At 43.4% G+C, this 16,315-nt stretch overlaps 1 protein-coding gene across 1 annotated transcript in view; it reads left to right on the top strand.

Moving 5' to 3' along the window:
- The window catches only part of vps4b (vacuolar protein sorting 4 homolog B), a 42,103-nt gene extending 38,572 nt beyond the window's left edge, over positions 1-3,531 (top strand). Inside the window, exon 11 of the mRNA XM_033047993.1 lies at positions 2,742-3,531. Within this exon, the coding sequence (XP_032903884.1) occupies positions 2,742-2,843 (102 nt within the window). The 3' untranslated portion in view covers positions 2,844-3,531. The remainder of the gene's footprint in view (positions 1-2,741) is intronic.
- The last annotated feature ends 12,784 nt before the right edge of the window (positions 3,532-16,315 follow it).

Genomic DNA, 16,315 nt, shown 5'->3' with positions numbered 1-16,315 from the left:
GAATGGAGGGTTATGGTATGAGTGCAGGCAGGTGGGACTAAGGGAAAAAAATTGTTCGGCGCGGACTTGTAGGGCCGAGATGGCCTGTTTCCGTGCTGTAATTGTTATATGGTTATATGGTTAAAAGAGCAACCACAGTTCTGGAAAAAGGTCTTGTGGACAGATGAGACGAAGATTAACTTGCATCAGAGTGATGACAAGAGCAAAGTATGGAGGAGAGAAGGAACTGCCCAAGATCCAAAGCATACCACCTCATCTGTGAAACACGGTGGTGGGGGTGTTATAGCCTGGGCATGTATGGCTGCTGAAGGTACTGGCTCACTTATCTTCATTGATGATATAACTGCTGATGGTAGTAGCATAATGAATTCTGAAGTGTATAGACACATCCTATCTGCTCAAGTTCAAACAAATGCCTCAAAACTAATTGGCTGGCGGTTCATTCTACAGCAAAACAATGATCCCAAACATACTGCTAAAGCAACAAAGGAGTTTTTCAATGCTAAGAAGTGGTCAATTCTTGAGTGGCCAAGTCAATCACCCGATCTGAACCCAATTGAGCATGCCTTTTAAATGTTGAAGAGAAAACTGAAGGGGACTATCCCCCAAAACAAGCATACGGTAAAGATGGCTGCAATACAGGCCTGGCAGAGCATCACCAGAGAAGACACCCAGCAACTGGTGATGTGCATGAATCGCAGACTTCAAGCAGTCATTGCATGCAAAGGATATGTAACAAAATACTAAACATGACTACTTTTATTTAAATGACATTGCTGTGTCCCAAACATTATGGTGCCCTGAAATGGGGCGACTATGTGTAAACACTGCTGTAATTTCTACATAGTGAAACCAAAATGTATAAAAATGGCCTTGATTAAAATCTGACAATGAGCACTTTAACCACATGTGATTTTTTTTAATGTTACAAATCTCAAATTGTGGAGTACAGAGGCAAATAAATAAATGATGGATCTTTGTCCCAAACATGATCGAGGGCACTGTATAGGCCGGTTAGCCTGACTTCAGTGGTTGGTAAGATTTTAGAGACCATTATTAAGATTGATGCTTCTGAGTACTTAGAAGCACATGGTAAAATATGCCAGTCAGCATGGTTTTGTGAAGGGGAGATGTTGTCCAACAAATCTGTTGGAATTCTTTGAGGAAATAAATAGCAGGATAGATAAAGGAGAGAATCAGTGGATGCATTCTCGCATGGATAAAAAGTTGGCTGAATGGCAGAAGGCAAAGACTAGGAATAAATATTTTTCTGGTTGGCTGCCAGTGACTAGTGGTGTTCTACAGTTGGTGGAATTGATGGCTTTATGGCCTTGTTTGTTGATATGAAGTTAAGTGGAGGGGAAGGTAGTGTAGAGGCAGCAAGGCATCTGCAGAAGGACTTTGACAGGTTGGGAGAGTGGGCAACGAAGTGGCAGATAGAATACAATGTAGCAAAGTGTGCGGTCAAGGGATGTGCTGGTATTGGAGAGGATCCAGAGGAGTTTACAAGAATGATCCCAGGGATGATTGGGTTAACGCATGATGAGTGTTTGACGGCTCTGGCCCTGTATTCGCTGGAGTTTGAAAGGATGAGGGGGATCTTATTGAAACTTACCGAATAGTGAAAGGCCTGGATAGAGTGGATGTGGAGAGGATGTCTCCACTAGTGGGAGAGTCTAGGGCCAAATGGCACAGCCTCATAATAAAAAAAACATACCTTTAGAAAGGAGATGAAGAGGAACTCCTTTTGTCAGAGGGGGGTGATACTGTAGAATTCATTGTCATATATGGCTGTAGAAGCAAAGTCATTGGGTATTTTTAAAGCAGATTGACAGGTTTGTGATTAGTACGGGTGTGAAAGGTTATGGAGAGAAGGGGGTTCAGAGGTTCAAGATATATCAGCCGTGATTGAATGGTGGAGTAAACTCGATGGGTCGAATGCCCTGATTCTGCTCCTGTGACATGAATTTATCCATGGTTACTGCCATTTAAAAAGTACTCTTTCATGTATCCAAAATAGATGACATTGCATGTTCCCCCATTAAAACCTGTCAGTTATTTTGCTCTCTCAACCAGTCTATTGCTTTTTGCAACCTTCTACTCCCAAATACTCGATTGTGCATGTTGGTCATTCTTTTCAATTCTTCTTGAAGATGTTCCTTTCTTGTATTTCATTTAACCATATTGAACTGGGTAAATGGAGGAAACCCAGGTGCAAAAGGGAGGCATGTCTTTGTGACAAAATCGGTGATAGGAACATTGTTCAAAGGGTCTCAACCCGAAACGTCACCCATTCCTTCTCTCCAGTGATCCTGCCTGTCCCGCTCAGTTACTTCAGCTTATTATGTCTGTCTTCGGTTTAAACCAGCATCTGCAGTTCCTTCTTACACATTGTTTTATGGGAGGTTTTTTAAGAGTAAGATTTGTTTCTCTGACCATTCCAAATTTGGTGCAAGTGGAATAATCTGTAGTGTTAGATGACTCAATAAGTATATAAAGCTTTAAACTAAAGTGGTTCACCTATGAGGCATTTGAAATATTCAGTTCTGAACTAACAATTTAAATTTGTGTTAAAACAGTGAAAACATTGGAAATGTAAAGACTTTAGAAAGAGCTGTGAATTCAAATCATTCAGAATGCAAGAGAAACAAGTTTTTTTTTTTTTAGATTACAATATGAATAAAGTATTGTCCTATGCTGGGATTATTGTATGCCTTACGTTTGTTCTTTTTTTTCCACAGCCTGACATGCTGCAATCATTAACACACATAAAACCAACAGTTAATGATGAAGATCTGAAGAGATTGATAAAATTCACAGAAGACTTTGGTCAGGAAGGCTAAACCGTAACAGCATAATTTGCACTACTGTTTTTTGTTTCTTGAACCTTTTTCTATTCACTTCAGTCAATTACATATACCAGTGAGCATTTACTTTACTTTTTAATATTGTAAGATCTTAACTCATGTTTCAGGTCATGGGACTTTGTATAAAGTTGGATTTGCATCTTATATTATCTTAATGTCTGCATGTGCCTATCATGAAACCATTCTCATTGCATTTAGGAAAGGCTTGAGGACATAATGCTGGTTCCACAAAGGATATAGCATGATATTTATATATTACAAAAACCATTAAGGATTTTTAAATGCATTGAGTACTCTGTACATATCAGTTTGTTGGGCTTGCTATGGACTGTATGATAATCTTGGTTATTGGTGATACATTCCAAATTGTGAATAGGACATTTTAAGCTGACTATTTGCACAAACTGTAATAATTGTATTGCTCTTGGGTTCGGGCCTTTTCATTGTACATCAAGTACATGCTAAGACTTTCTACTAATGATGCGCATAAAATACAAATCTTAAGCTTTATAATAGAGAAATTTGGGTTAATTACGTCTTGTTGGAAGAAAGATGAACGAGGTAAGATATCCACATGTTTTTTACAATATGAATGCCTAAAATTCATGAAACCTCAAATTTACTGTAATTTGTTTATTTGTAAATAAATCTTGCATCTACTCAATGCTGAGCATTTTTTTAAACTGATTTTCACAATTCAGAAGGTAGGGTATTGTTAAATATTTATGGATTAACTTTCTTCAAGAAGTTCTGAGGTAAGTTCTGAGGTAATGTTAAACTGAGTTATTTTGTCAATCTAAAGTCAACTTGACTCAAATGCTTGTAGCTGTTGAAATTGATTCTTTATTCAGCTGAGACTAGTCTCTGAACCTTCCAACACACAGCTGATGCTCTGAGGTGGGTCCAGAGAAGAGTAACTTTGATAGAACTCATGGCATTTATATAGGTATTAGACATTTCAGATACAGAGGGTATGACAAGCTAGTAACCAATCATCTGAGTCCTGGTGATTTACAACATCAGTCACATGATCCCCCTTCCCTGGCCTCATTTTATTTTACAACCTTTGTTTGCCTGTTGTATAACTTTGTTTAGAATTATTTTATTTCAACACAGCAAAACCCCAGTAGGCTCAATTATCAACGACCACTCCTCAAAATATAAGATAAATATGCAATACAGGTGCACAACCTTTTATCCGAAAGCCTTGGGACCAGACACTTTTCGTAATTCAGAATTTGTCGGTCTTCGGAATGCAAATTTTTTTGCGTAGATTTTAATGGCTGGCTCAGTGGTAGAGTGCTCGGCTCATATCCGCAAGGTCGCGAGTTTGCGCCTTGATCCTGGCAGTTACTCGATCGCGAGTTTGAGTCTTCAATGTCGTTTTTTCTTGCAGAATAAATGTTTGTATGAAATGCAGTGTAGGAGAGGTGTACTGACTGTGTGGGCAGAACTTTGGAAGTGATTGCCCACCAGTCTAAAAAGCCGCTGTGTCTCCCTGCCCCTGGGATAGCAGGGGGCAATCAAACAGCACAATACCCCCCTCCCCCTCCAACTCCAGAGGAATCCGCTCCCCGATGGGCCGCTACGGCGACAAGTGGCAGTTTGCCCACAGCCCGAGCTGCGCCCCCTCATCCGCCACCCCAAGAACAAGACGTATCTTGCACACCATCAGCTTCTGCCCCTACGTGTTCCTCTGGAGTTGGAGCGGGGCTGGGCTGGAGTTGCTGCTGGCTGTGGGTCTCTGGGATCTCCGTGCTTGCAGTGGGCCTGGGGGTCGGTGGGCGGCGGCGGGAGCTGTGGAGCTGTGGAGCCTGTGGACCTACGGACCTACCTCCGTGGAGCTAGCCAGCTTCGGAGCGTGGAGAGCTGCGGGGGCGAGCTGCTGCGACCCGACTCCGGTGGATGGTGACACCGGGAGCCCGCGGGTCCCTGGTGGGAGACTGCTTTGCGGGGCACCGGCAGCGGCGACTTCTCCCGCCCGAATTACGGGGTTGAGAGTGACCTGGAGGGGGGCCTTACAACGCCCGGCGCGGCTGTAAATTGCCGCGGACTTGCTAGCGCCCGCCGGGAGCTCCAACATCAAGACCCGGGGCAGGGCCCTACATCGCCCGGCGTGGCTTTGAGTGGCTGCGGACTTGCTAGCGCCCGCCGGGGGCTTTGACCTCAACCTCGACTTCGGGAGAGGAATGGAGAGCAGGGGAGAGACAAGTCTTTGCCTTCCATCACAATGAGGAGGAGACTCACTGTGATGGATGTTTATGTGAATTGAATTGTGTTGGTGTGTGTCTTGGTTCTTTTTTTGTATGGCTGCAGAAACCAAATTTCGTTTGAACCTCATGTGAGGTTCAAATGACAAATAAAAGGTATTGTTATTATTGTATTGTATTGGTGTCCTGTTGGTCCTGACGTCTCCGGCCACCCCCCTGGACTGGAGCTGAGACTGGGAACTGTACCGCCCTTGCCCCCTCCCTCTGCAACTGCAAACAACCCCACTCTCCTGCAAGGGCGGTACAGTTCCCGGAGGATGGCAGGTGGCCGGAGACGACAGGACCAACAGGAACCCGCTCCCCGATGGGCCCCTACGACGCCCCGAGCTGCGCCCCGTCATCCGCAACCCAGGTTCCTCTGTAGTTGGAGCGGGGCTGGGCTGCTGTTGGCTGTGGGTCTCTGGGTTCTCCGTGTTTGCAGTGGGCCTGGTGGTCGGTGTCCAATTGGTCCTGACGTCTCCGGTGACTGGCACGGTCCTGCTGCAATCGCCGACGTGAAGACAGTGCAAAGCCCCCGCGCCGGTGCAATGGGCGGGGAGCTGGGGAGGGAAGGGGTCACACACATGGCCGGGAAGCAGAGGGGCTTAGGTGGGGTGAAACTGGAGGGAGCGACAATCTGCACTGTGTATCGTGAGTCTACCGTGGGAACTTTTTAACTCAGCGGGCAGGCAGCAGCATATTGTCAATTATTAACCCTCCCGCGCAATATACCCTCACCTTCTCTTTTATGAATGGGGATTTAGTTCCCCTTTCTTCGAGGACCGACCGGAGGTTCCACTGTCACCTCTGCGGGCCGCCCTCAGTGAACGTTTTCAAGGACCTTTCTTCAAGGACCGAAAAAATGGCCGCTATTCGGAGGTTTTCGTTATTTGGATCTTCGGATAAAAGGTTGTGCACCTGTACAATGATCACACAAGTCACACACGTTCCTTACCAAGAAGAAAGTTAAATCTATAAATCTAAACAAAGTCTAATGTTTACAGTCCTACTAAGACACAATACATTTCATAAATTGTTTCACTACACTTTTACACAGTTTAAAATACTATTACAGGTGCACAACCTTTTATCCGGTGTTCCGGAAACCGAAAAACTCTGAAAACCGGCCATTTTTTCCAGGATGTCGTCTGCACACCAAAGCTCGCGTTTGGCGCCAAACTTGACCCGAAACGACCCACGGTCAACCCAGGTCTGTACTACTGTAGTGGCTGCCTCCTCCCTGGAGAGTCAGTTAATTTGTAGGGCTTTTATGTGAAAAAGCGGGGGGGGGGGGGAAGGTGAAGGGGGAAACTAATTCTTAGTCCCCTACCTGGTCGGAGAGGCGGGGTGCGGTCAATGCCTTACCGGGTCGCCGTGCAGTAAGCTCCGGAGCGCTGTGGCCGCCAACTCCCAGCTGGGGCTGCGGGCGTCCGGCCGTGGGCGGCGCCGGTTGTAGCTCCGACCCCGGCAACTCTACCCCTGGCTGCGCGGCGCTACAAATCCAGCGCGGCCCACGGCCGGACGCCCGCAGCCCCAGCACCGCTGTGGCCGCTGACATGTTGTGTGTCGGCGGCCACAGCGCTCCGGAGCTTACCGCACGGCGACCCGGTAAGGCATTGCCCGCTCCCCGCTGGTATCCCAGCGCTGCGACGCCGCCGACTCCCAACATCGCGGAGCTGGGGCTGCGGGCGTCCGTCCGCGGGCGGCGCTGGATTTGGAGCGCCGCGCAGCCAGGGGCAAAGATCCTATAAGATCTTTGGCCAGGGGTAGAGTTGCCGGGGTTGGAGCTCCAACCGGAGCCGCCCGTGGCCGGACGCCCGCAGCCCCCAGCACCGCGATGTTGGGAGTCGGCGGCCACAGCGCTCCGGAGCTTACTGCACGGCGACCCGGTAAGGCATTGTTCGCTCCTCGCCTCTCTGACCAGGTAGGGGACTAAGAATTAAAGTTTCCCCCTTCACCCCCCACCCACATAAAATCCCTCCAAACTAACTGACTAACATTTATGCAATGATTTATAATGATTTCCCCGGTCTCCGGGGAGGAGGCAGCCGCTCCAGACTTTTCAAGCCGCCCGCGCTACCTACCTAATCTACGCTAAAAAATTTCCATTCGGAAATCCGAAAAATTCCGAAATCCGACAAGTGTCTGGTCCCAAGGCTTTCGGATAAAAGGTTGTGCACCTGTACCTATGTATTAAAACATTAATTATATGAGTTTGCCGAATTACAGTTTAAGTTCAAAACCCACACACGCCTCACAACCAAGCATACATGGGTCGTAAATCTGTCAACTTAATTAATAAGTATTTGGTGTCAGGATACAGCTTCATTCTAATTTGCCGCCCTGTTTCCTGCTATCTGGAAGCTGGATTTCCAATCTCACTACAAGGTCTTTTACAAATATTACAGAACACAGGGTAGATTTACAACTTCAGACCATTACCTCATCTGCTTCTTCGACTTTCTATAAACAAATCCATCAATCTGATTCTTTTCCACTCCAAGCAACTACTCCCCTTCACACACATCCTACCCCTTATCTCAATCTCATTATAATTTAACTTAGCCAAAGCTAAATTACAGAGTATTACATCTCAGCCTTGAATTCTGTCTCGAACTCAGTATAAACTTCACAGCTCAAGAATGTGCCATAGAGAAAGAGCAGATGACCTCGGGCCCAAGAAGCCCTATTCAGCTATCCATTCTTCAACACAAAATCATATCAAATACAATTTCCTCCAGCAATATAATTGGCTCAAAGCAATAAACTAAGCTATGCAGGTTCAGATTAGCGTTTCTATGTTTTGATTCATCTGTTCGCTGTATGTGTCTCTTTGCACTTTATTTCATTAGGATACATGTGTTTCTGAAAACCTTAAGCTTTTCTTTTGCAAATTACCTAGCTTATATAAAAGTAACTATCCGAGCGGTTCTATTATATAATATTTCCTCAGTAACTGCAGCACAATGAGCAAGATATGGCCATCTGAGTTGCATGATTATCAGCAAGCATGTTGCTGTGGTGAAGATTGCTACTGTGGCACATGTTTTACCTCGGCATTTTAATCAACTTGGTCGGTAGTCTCAATGTAGATGAATTGCCAGATAAAATGACTGAATAAGGTGCTGCCAATATTCCAGGTCAATATTTGCAGGAGTTGGATTATAGTTGATTAAATGAAGTATCACTGTCCTCCTAATCTAAGCAGATGGAAGAAATGTTGTTTGCATAGTTATAAGTAAAGACCATTAATAAGCTCACTTCATACCAAATTAAATGCGAGTTGTATTTTACAGCTTAGCAATTGGTTAATGTCATCAATTTCTTGCAGCATATCAATAGTGATGCCCTCTCAGTTAGTTACCTCCAATAAGTTATGAATCAGTAATCAACGTTTATCACCTTACATCGATTCTGGGAATAAATAAATGCAACAAAAAAAAGGTTCATACCATCGAAGCCACGAACAAAACAGTTTGATAAGTGTAACAATGCCCTCAAATCACTTTGGTACGTTGGCTCATTTTACAAGTGTTATATTCTGTTGGAGTTTGAACTATATTTCTAATAGTAAGTGGTTTCACTTAGTTCTGGCAGAAACTGCACTTGGTGCTTTGACAATTTAATCTCAATTTAATCTGTTTTAAAGGTTGGGCATAGACACTATCAAATTTCATTAATTAACTAATGCATCCATAAATTAGGACTAACTTTCCACTGCATAGACTGTACAGTCCTATTACAAAAGTTGGTTTATCAAATAGGCACTATTCCTTCCAGATGTATGTCTTAAAATGTTCAAAGTGTAACGTGGAATATGGCCATGTCTGATTGTTACACGCTGGTTCATCCACAAAAATCGAACTTAAATCTATATACTATTAAAAATGGTTAATAAACAGGTAACTGAACAAAATGTCAATTTTACTAAATGACAATAGACAATAGGTGCAGGGGTAGACCATTCGACCCTTTGAGCCAGCACCGCCTTTCAATGTGACCATGGCCGATCATCCACAGTCAGTACCCCCGTTCCTGCCTTCTCCCCATATCCCCTGACTCCGCTATAAGGGGTATTTCTAGCTCGCTTGAACATTTCCAGAGAACCGGCCTCCACTGCCCTCCGAGGCAGAGAATTCCACAGACTCACAACTCCATGTGTGAAGAAACATAGAAAATAGGTGCAGGAGTAGGCCATTCGGCCCTTCGAGCCTGCACTGCCATTCAATATGATCATGGCAGATCATCCAACTCGGTATCCTATACCTGCCTTCTCTCCATACCCCCTGATATCTTTAGCCATAAAGGGCCACATCTAACTCCCTCTTAAATATAGCCAATGAACTGGCTTCAACTACCTTCTGTGGCAGAGAGTTCCAGAGATTCACCACTTCCTGTGTGAAAAATGTTTTTCTCATCTCGGTCCTAAAAGATTTCTCCCTTATCCTTAAACTATGACCCCTTGTTCTGGACTTCCGCAACATCGGGAACAATCTTCCTGCATCTAGCCTGTCCAACCCCTTAAGAATTTTGTACGTTTCTATAAGATCCCCCCTCAATCTTCTAAATTCTAGCAAGTACAAGCTGAGTCTATCCAGTCTTTCTACATATGAAAGTCCTGACATCCCAGCAATCAGTCTTCTCTGTGGCAAGAATGTCTTTCCTCAGATTAGGAGACCAAAACTGTACGCAATACTCCAGGTGTGGTCTCACCAAGACCCTGTACAACTGCAGTAGATTTCTAACTCAATTTACTTGAGTTAGAAATGGGAGCCCAGCCAGGGCAATACTAGGTCATGCATTTTGTTCTATTTTCACCCATCCTGTTTCCTCGTCGTTCGTTAAAATGCTATCAAGGTTCTCAGCTGCGCTGCCCAATAATAATATTTAATGTTGGGCATATTTAGGCCCCCTTTTTGTTTTGATAACAACAGTGTCTTAAGTCTGACTCTGGGTCTCTTATTTTGCCACACAAATCTTGTTAACTATTTGTCTAACGGCTTAAATGCCGCGCCAAGGACCCCTACTGATAAAGATTGAAATAAGAAAAGCAGTCGGGGCAAAATGTTCATTCAAACAACTTCAACTCTACCAATTAGAGATAATGGGAGAATATCCCATATGTGCATATCTGCCTTAATCTTCTTGAGTAATTTACCATAGTTAGCTTCATATAATGCAGTGATAGAGGAAGTGATGACAATACCTAGATATCTAAAACCCTCCCGAGACCAATGGAACCTGACCTGATCATTTAATTGCAAGGGCCACAGACCTGACAGCATCATTGCTTCTGATTTTGAGTAATTTATTTTATATCCCAATATTTCTCCATATTCCTGTAAGACTTGCATTAGGCGAGGCACTGAGGAAATAGGATTACTCGCATAGATCATAACATCATCTGCAAATAGTGACATTTTTTGTCTCCCCCCCCCGATCATCTTTAATGCCCTCGATATAGTCATCTTGTCTAATAGTTTCTGTGAGCGAGCAAGCAGCTCTAAACATAAGTCAAAATGCAGGGGACTCAAACTGTCTCCCTGTCTAACTCCCCTCTTTAATTAAAAAAACTCAGAGCAACATCCATTTACCCTCACTCTTGACTTTGGATTTAAATATAATGTTTTCACCCAATTAATAAATTTTGTGTGGAACTACATTTTATCTAGTGTATATTCAAGATAGACCCAATCTACTCTGTCGAAAGCCTTTTGAGCATCTAAACTTAATAGCATTGAAGTCTGATGCTTCCTTTTTGCACATGTCATGATATTCAGGACCCGCCCAATATTATTGGCTCCCTGTCTACACGGTATGAACCCTGTTTGATCAGGATGTATCAATTGTTTTATAGTTTTTTGGGTTCTCTTGGTTAATATAGCACTGAGTATCTTTAGGTCATTGCATAAGAGACTTATCGGTCTGTAGCCTTCGCATCCTGTGGGATCCTTCCCTTCCTTATAAATAACAGAGATTATAGCCTCAGCCCATGATCTCGGTGGTTACCTTCAACCAAGGCATAATTATAGACTCTAGCCAGAATCTGAGAAAGCTCGTTCTCAAAGCATTTATAAAACTCTCCTGGAATCCCATCCGTCCCTGGGGACATGTTGTTCTTTAATTTTTTAATTACTACTTTTATTTCTTGCTCTTCTATTTGTGTTGTCATATTTATCGCTTCTTCTTGAGAAAGGCAGAGCATTTTTAATCCAGAAAAGAAAGTTCTGATCTTTTCCTCGTTATCTATGATTTAAGGAGAGTCGTATAACTGTTCATAGAAAGATGCAAACGCTTCTGTGATTTCTCGTGGTTGTGAGACTACATTTCTAGAAATCGGATGTAAAACTTTGGAAACTACTCGATTAGCTTGCTCCTTACGCAACTGAAATGCCAGAAGGCGACTAGCCCTATTTCCCTTCTCATAGTATTTTTGATTTAAAAATCGAAGGGCTCCTTCCGCTTTATATGTTAAACTCTTCTAATTCATGGCTTTTTTGTTTTAGTTCCTTAAACAGATTCTTGTTTCTATTGTTATTTTTGTGTTCTACTCTACTTCTAATATCTTTATTTTACTTTCCAAGTCAGATTGCTTCTTCAGCCTATTCTTCCTTACTCTACTCGATATTTCAATCATTTTGCCCCTTATTACTGCTTTTGCACCATCCCAAAGAGTGGATGGTGTTACTTCACTATTGTCATTGTGGTCAAAATACTCTTTTAATACAATTCCTAATTTCCTGTGTCACTACGTTATCTGTCAATAAAGAAATGTTTGCTCTCCAGTATTTAAAACTCTTTTCGGTTCCTAACTCCAAGGTAAGGGTTATGGGCGCATGATCACTGATTGTTATTGAGCCAGTTTTACAATCTATCACTTTATATGTATATTGTTTGAGAACACAAAGCGTGTCTATACGTGAGTAACTCCCGTGCACGTTCGAAAATAAACTATAATCCCTCCCCCTTGGATTTTTATATCTCCATGAGTCTACTAATCCTAACTCCCCTAGTATATTATTTAATATTTTAGTTTTTTTTGTTTGGTTGTACTCGTCTGGTAATCTATCCAGCCTCCCATCAAGGACCACATTGAAATCACCACCTAGTGTTATCATACCTTTGGCATTTTCTGCAATTATATTTGCAATGTCTCTAAAGAAAGAGTAATCATCTTCCGTTGGTGCATAAATATTTATTATCGATACTGCCATCCCACTTATTGTACCAATTACCATTACATATCTCCCCAATGTATCTTGGAGTACTTTTTCCACAGAGAAAACTACATTTCCATTGAAAAGGATAGCCATTCCTCTCCTTTTCCCATAGGAGGCACTAAATACCTCACCGACCCACTCTCTTCTAAGCTTTTTATGTTCAGTTTCCACCAGATGCGTTTCCTGAATCAATGCAACTCCACATCCTAAATTTTTGAGTTGGCTCAGAATTTTTCTCCTCTTTATGTGGTGATTTAAACCGTGGACGTTATAACTTACTATCTTTAAATTAGCCATTATACCACGTTGTGTAATCTACTAGTTGCTTTCTATACCATTTTTGTTTCTTGCTCTGGTTAGCCTGTGAATATCCGCTGTACTCAAAATACAATAAAAAACATTTGCCAAACTAACAAATCAATAAATCAATATACAATAAAACTTTACACATAGGACAAAAAATATATAAAGAAAAAAGGTACTACCTACCTAACAAACCCATCTGGACACCCTGAACTAACTGGTGTACCAGTATTGTCACATGTACAAGATACTGTGAAAAGTTGTTTGCATCTTTTCCAATCAGATTAGGCAATAATATACCTAAATACAATTAAGCTAAATACAAAAGATAGAGCAAAGAGAAAGACACCAGAGTGTAGAATACATTTTCAGTATTGTAATGCAATAGTTCCAGATACACTCAAATTGCAATGAGATATGAGAATCGAACCATAGCCTATCTTATGGAACGGCCATTCAGAAGCTTGATAAGAGTCAAGAGTGTTTTATTGTCTTATGTCTCCGATAGGACAATGAAATTCTTACTTGCTCCAGCACAACAGAATGTGTAATCATAGTATATAGCGGGAGAAGAAAAAAAAGTTCAGTGTGTGTATACACATGCACACACACTCAATAAATAACAAATATAGTGCAATAATAATAATAGTCTGTTGCAGTTCAGAGCTTATTTGTTGTGTTTAATAGCCTGATGGCTGCAGGGAAGTAGCTGTTCCTGAACCTGGACGTTACAGTTTTCAGACTCCTGTACCTTCTTCCCGATGGCAATGGTGAAAAGAGTATGTGGTCAGGATAGTGTGGGTCTTTGACGATGTTGGCTGCCTTTTTGCAGCAGCAACTTCGATAGATCTCTTCGATGGTGGGGAGGTCAAAGTCGGTGATGGACTGGGCAGTGGTCACAACCTTTTGCAGTCTTTTCCGCTCCTGGATGTTCAAGTTGCCGATCCAGGCCACGATGCAACCAGTCAGTATGCTCTCTACTGTGCACCTGTAAAAGTTCAGGAGAATCCTCTTTGACATGCCGAATCTCCGTAATCTTCTCAGGAAGTAGAGTTCTTTATAAATGCATCAGTGTGCTGGGTCCAGGTAAGATCTACGGAAATATGCACGCCCAGGAATTTTTGAGGTTTTTAATCCTCTCCACCATTGTCCCATTGATGTAAACAGGATTGTGGGTCCTCATCCTTCCCCTACCAAAGTCAGCAATCAGTTCCATGGTTTTACTGATGTTGAGAGTAAGGTTGTTGTGCTGGCACCATTTGGTCAATCGGTCGATCTCACTTCTGTACTCTGATTCATCACCATCTGTGATTCGTCCAACAACAGTGGTGTCGTCGGCGAACTTGATGATAGAGTTCGCACTATGTCCAGCTACACAGTCATGGGTATAGAGTGAGTAACACGGGGCTGAGCACGCAGCCTTGAGATGTTCCCGTACTAATTGTTACCGAGGATGAAGTGTTTCTGCCAATTCAAACTGACTGGTCTCAATCAATCAATCAAGCGCTTTATTCATCCCCGAGGGGCAATTTAAAGGGCGCATTACAGTAGCTTTTAAAAAAAGAAAGGGACACAATCAACGAAGAGACAAACATTCAAAGCTACTCTCTGCACCAACCGGTCGACCGCACGAGCAGTGACCTGGCAAGGATTGGGTTGTCAGCAGCGATACAATAATAAAGAACACACAAAATGTAACACAATCATCCACCACAGCATTCATCACTGTGGTGGAAGGCACAAAAATTTGACCAGTCCTCCTCCATTTCCCCCCCGTGGACAGGACCAGAGTCCAGAGTCAGTCCAGGATCGGCTCTTCCTCACCGGAGACTGCGGCTTTAAGTTGTTGTAGGCCGCAGGCCGGCGATCAAGATTTGATCGGTATTATGGATAACCGGTATTATGGATGCCCTCTTAAAGCCGGTCTGTGGATGAGGAAGTCGAGGATCCAATTGCAGAGGGATGCGCAGAGACCCAGTTCCGTGAGCTTGGTAACCAGCTTTTTTTTAAATTCAAAACATTTATTCAATTATTAAAAAAATAATATTACACTACAATAAAACAAACCCGAACCCACCACCATAATACAATACAAACAAATATCCTTAATAAACTACTATACAGCTATCTTACACTCCTTGTCATGGATGCATTCAACACCCTGCGGAGCCCAGCGGTCCCGGAACTCCCCCAGGGTGCCCATGGACAGGGCTTATTCCCTTTCTAACCCCACCCGGGCACGGATGTAACCCCAGAAAAGGGGCAGGCAGCTGGCTCGGGGACAGCCCTTCACCACCTGGCGCCGTTACTGGCGGATGGCCAGCTTGGCCAGGCCCAGGAGCAACCCAACCAGGACATCTTCAGCCCTACCCTCTCCCCTACGCACAGGGTGTCCAAAGATGAGGATGGTGGGTGAAAAGTGCAGCCAGAATGCAAGGAGCAGCCCCTTTACTGGTAACCAGCTTTTATTTTAATTTTTTAAATTTATCAAAAATTTTATTCAATTATTAAAAATTAATATTTACACTACAATAAAACAAGCCAGAACCCACCACCATAATACAATACAAACATATATCCATAATAAACTACTATACAACTATGCTATGATCCTTATTGAGGATACATTCAACACCCTGCGGAGCCCAGCCCGGTCCCGGAAAGTGGTAACCAGCTTGGAGGGGATGATGACATTGAACGCCGAGCTATAGTCTATAAACAACAGCCTGGCGTAAGTGTTTTTAATTGTCCAAGTGGTCCAATGAGGAGTGGAGAGCCAGTGAGATCGCATCCTCCATTGATCTGCTGTGGTGGTAGGCGAACTGTAGTGGGTCAAGGTTCTTGTTGAGGTAGGAGTTGATATGCGCCATAACCAACCTCGATCGCCTGGATTGGGGTCGGAGAGGAATTTCCCGGATTTTTTTCCCGAATTGGACCTGGGTTTTTATCCGTTTTTTTGCCTCCCCCAGGAGATCACGCGGTTCTTGGGGTGGAGAGGGGTGATAGTGGTATAAAGGGGAGGGTAGTGTCTTGTGTTCTGTGTCTTGTGTCTACTGTTTGTGGGTAAGTGTGTCTGTTTAGTGTTCAGCCATGAGCGAATGGCGGTGCGGGCTCGATGGACCTGGTGGTCTACTCTCGCACCTACTTTCTATGTTTCTATAAAGCACTTCATCACCACAGACGTTAGTGCCACTGATCAATAGTAATTGAGGCACGTCACCTTACTTTTCTTGTATTATGGATGCCCTCTTAAAGCAGGAGGAGGATAACAGAGTAGCATAAGCTGTTCCTGTGCACGCCTTCAAGCTTTCGTATCTTCTGCTGACGGGAGTGAGGAGAAAGAATGGTCAGGGTTGGAAAGGTCTTTGATTATTATGATGGCTATGATAGAAGAGGTGAGGGGAGGGGGGAAAGTGGGTAAGAAATAATTTTTTGGGGGAGGGAGAAGGAGCCTGTCCTCTACAATAATTCTCTACACACCACTACCCCACGAGGATGCATTGTCAGCCCCCCTAATACACTCACCTCTGTGCAGCCAAATACCAATCCAATTCAATCTACAAGTTTGCAAGTTATATCACCATGGTGGGCTGGATATTGGATAATGATGAGACAATGTAGAAAGGAGATTGAAAACCTTGTAACTTGATGCTAAGACAACAATCCTATTGTCAGC

Source organism: Amblyraja radiata, chromosome 2 (assembly GCF_010909765.2).
Source record: "Amblyraja radiata isolate CabotCenter1 chromosome 2, sAmbRad1.1.pri, whole genome shotgun sequence".
In the NCBI taxonomy this organism is placed as follows: Eukaryota; Metazoa; Chordata; class Chondrichthyes; order Rajiformes; family Rajidae; genus Amblyraja; species Amblyraja radiata.
This window is presented reverse-complemented; position numbering and strand designations above follow the sequence as displayed.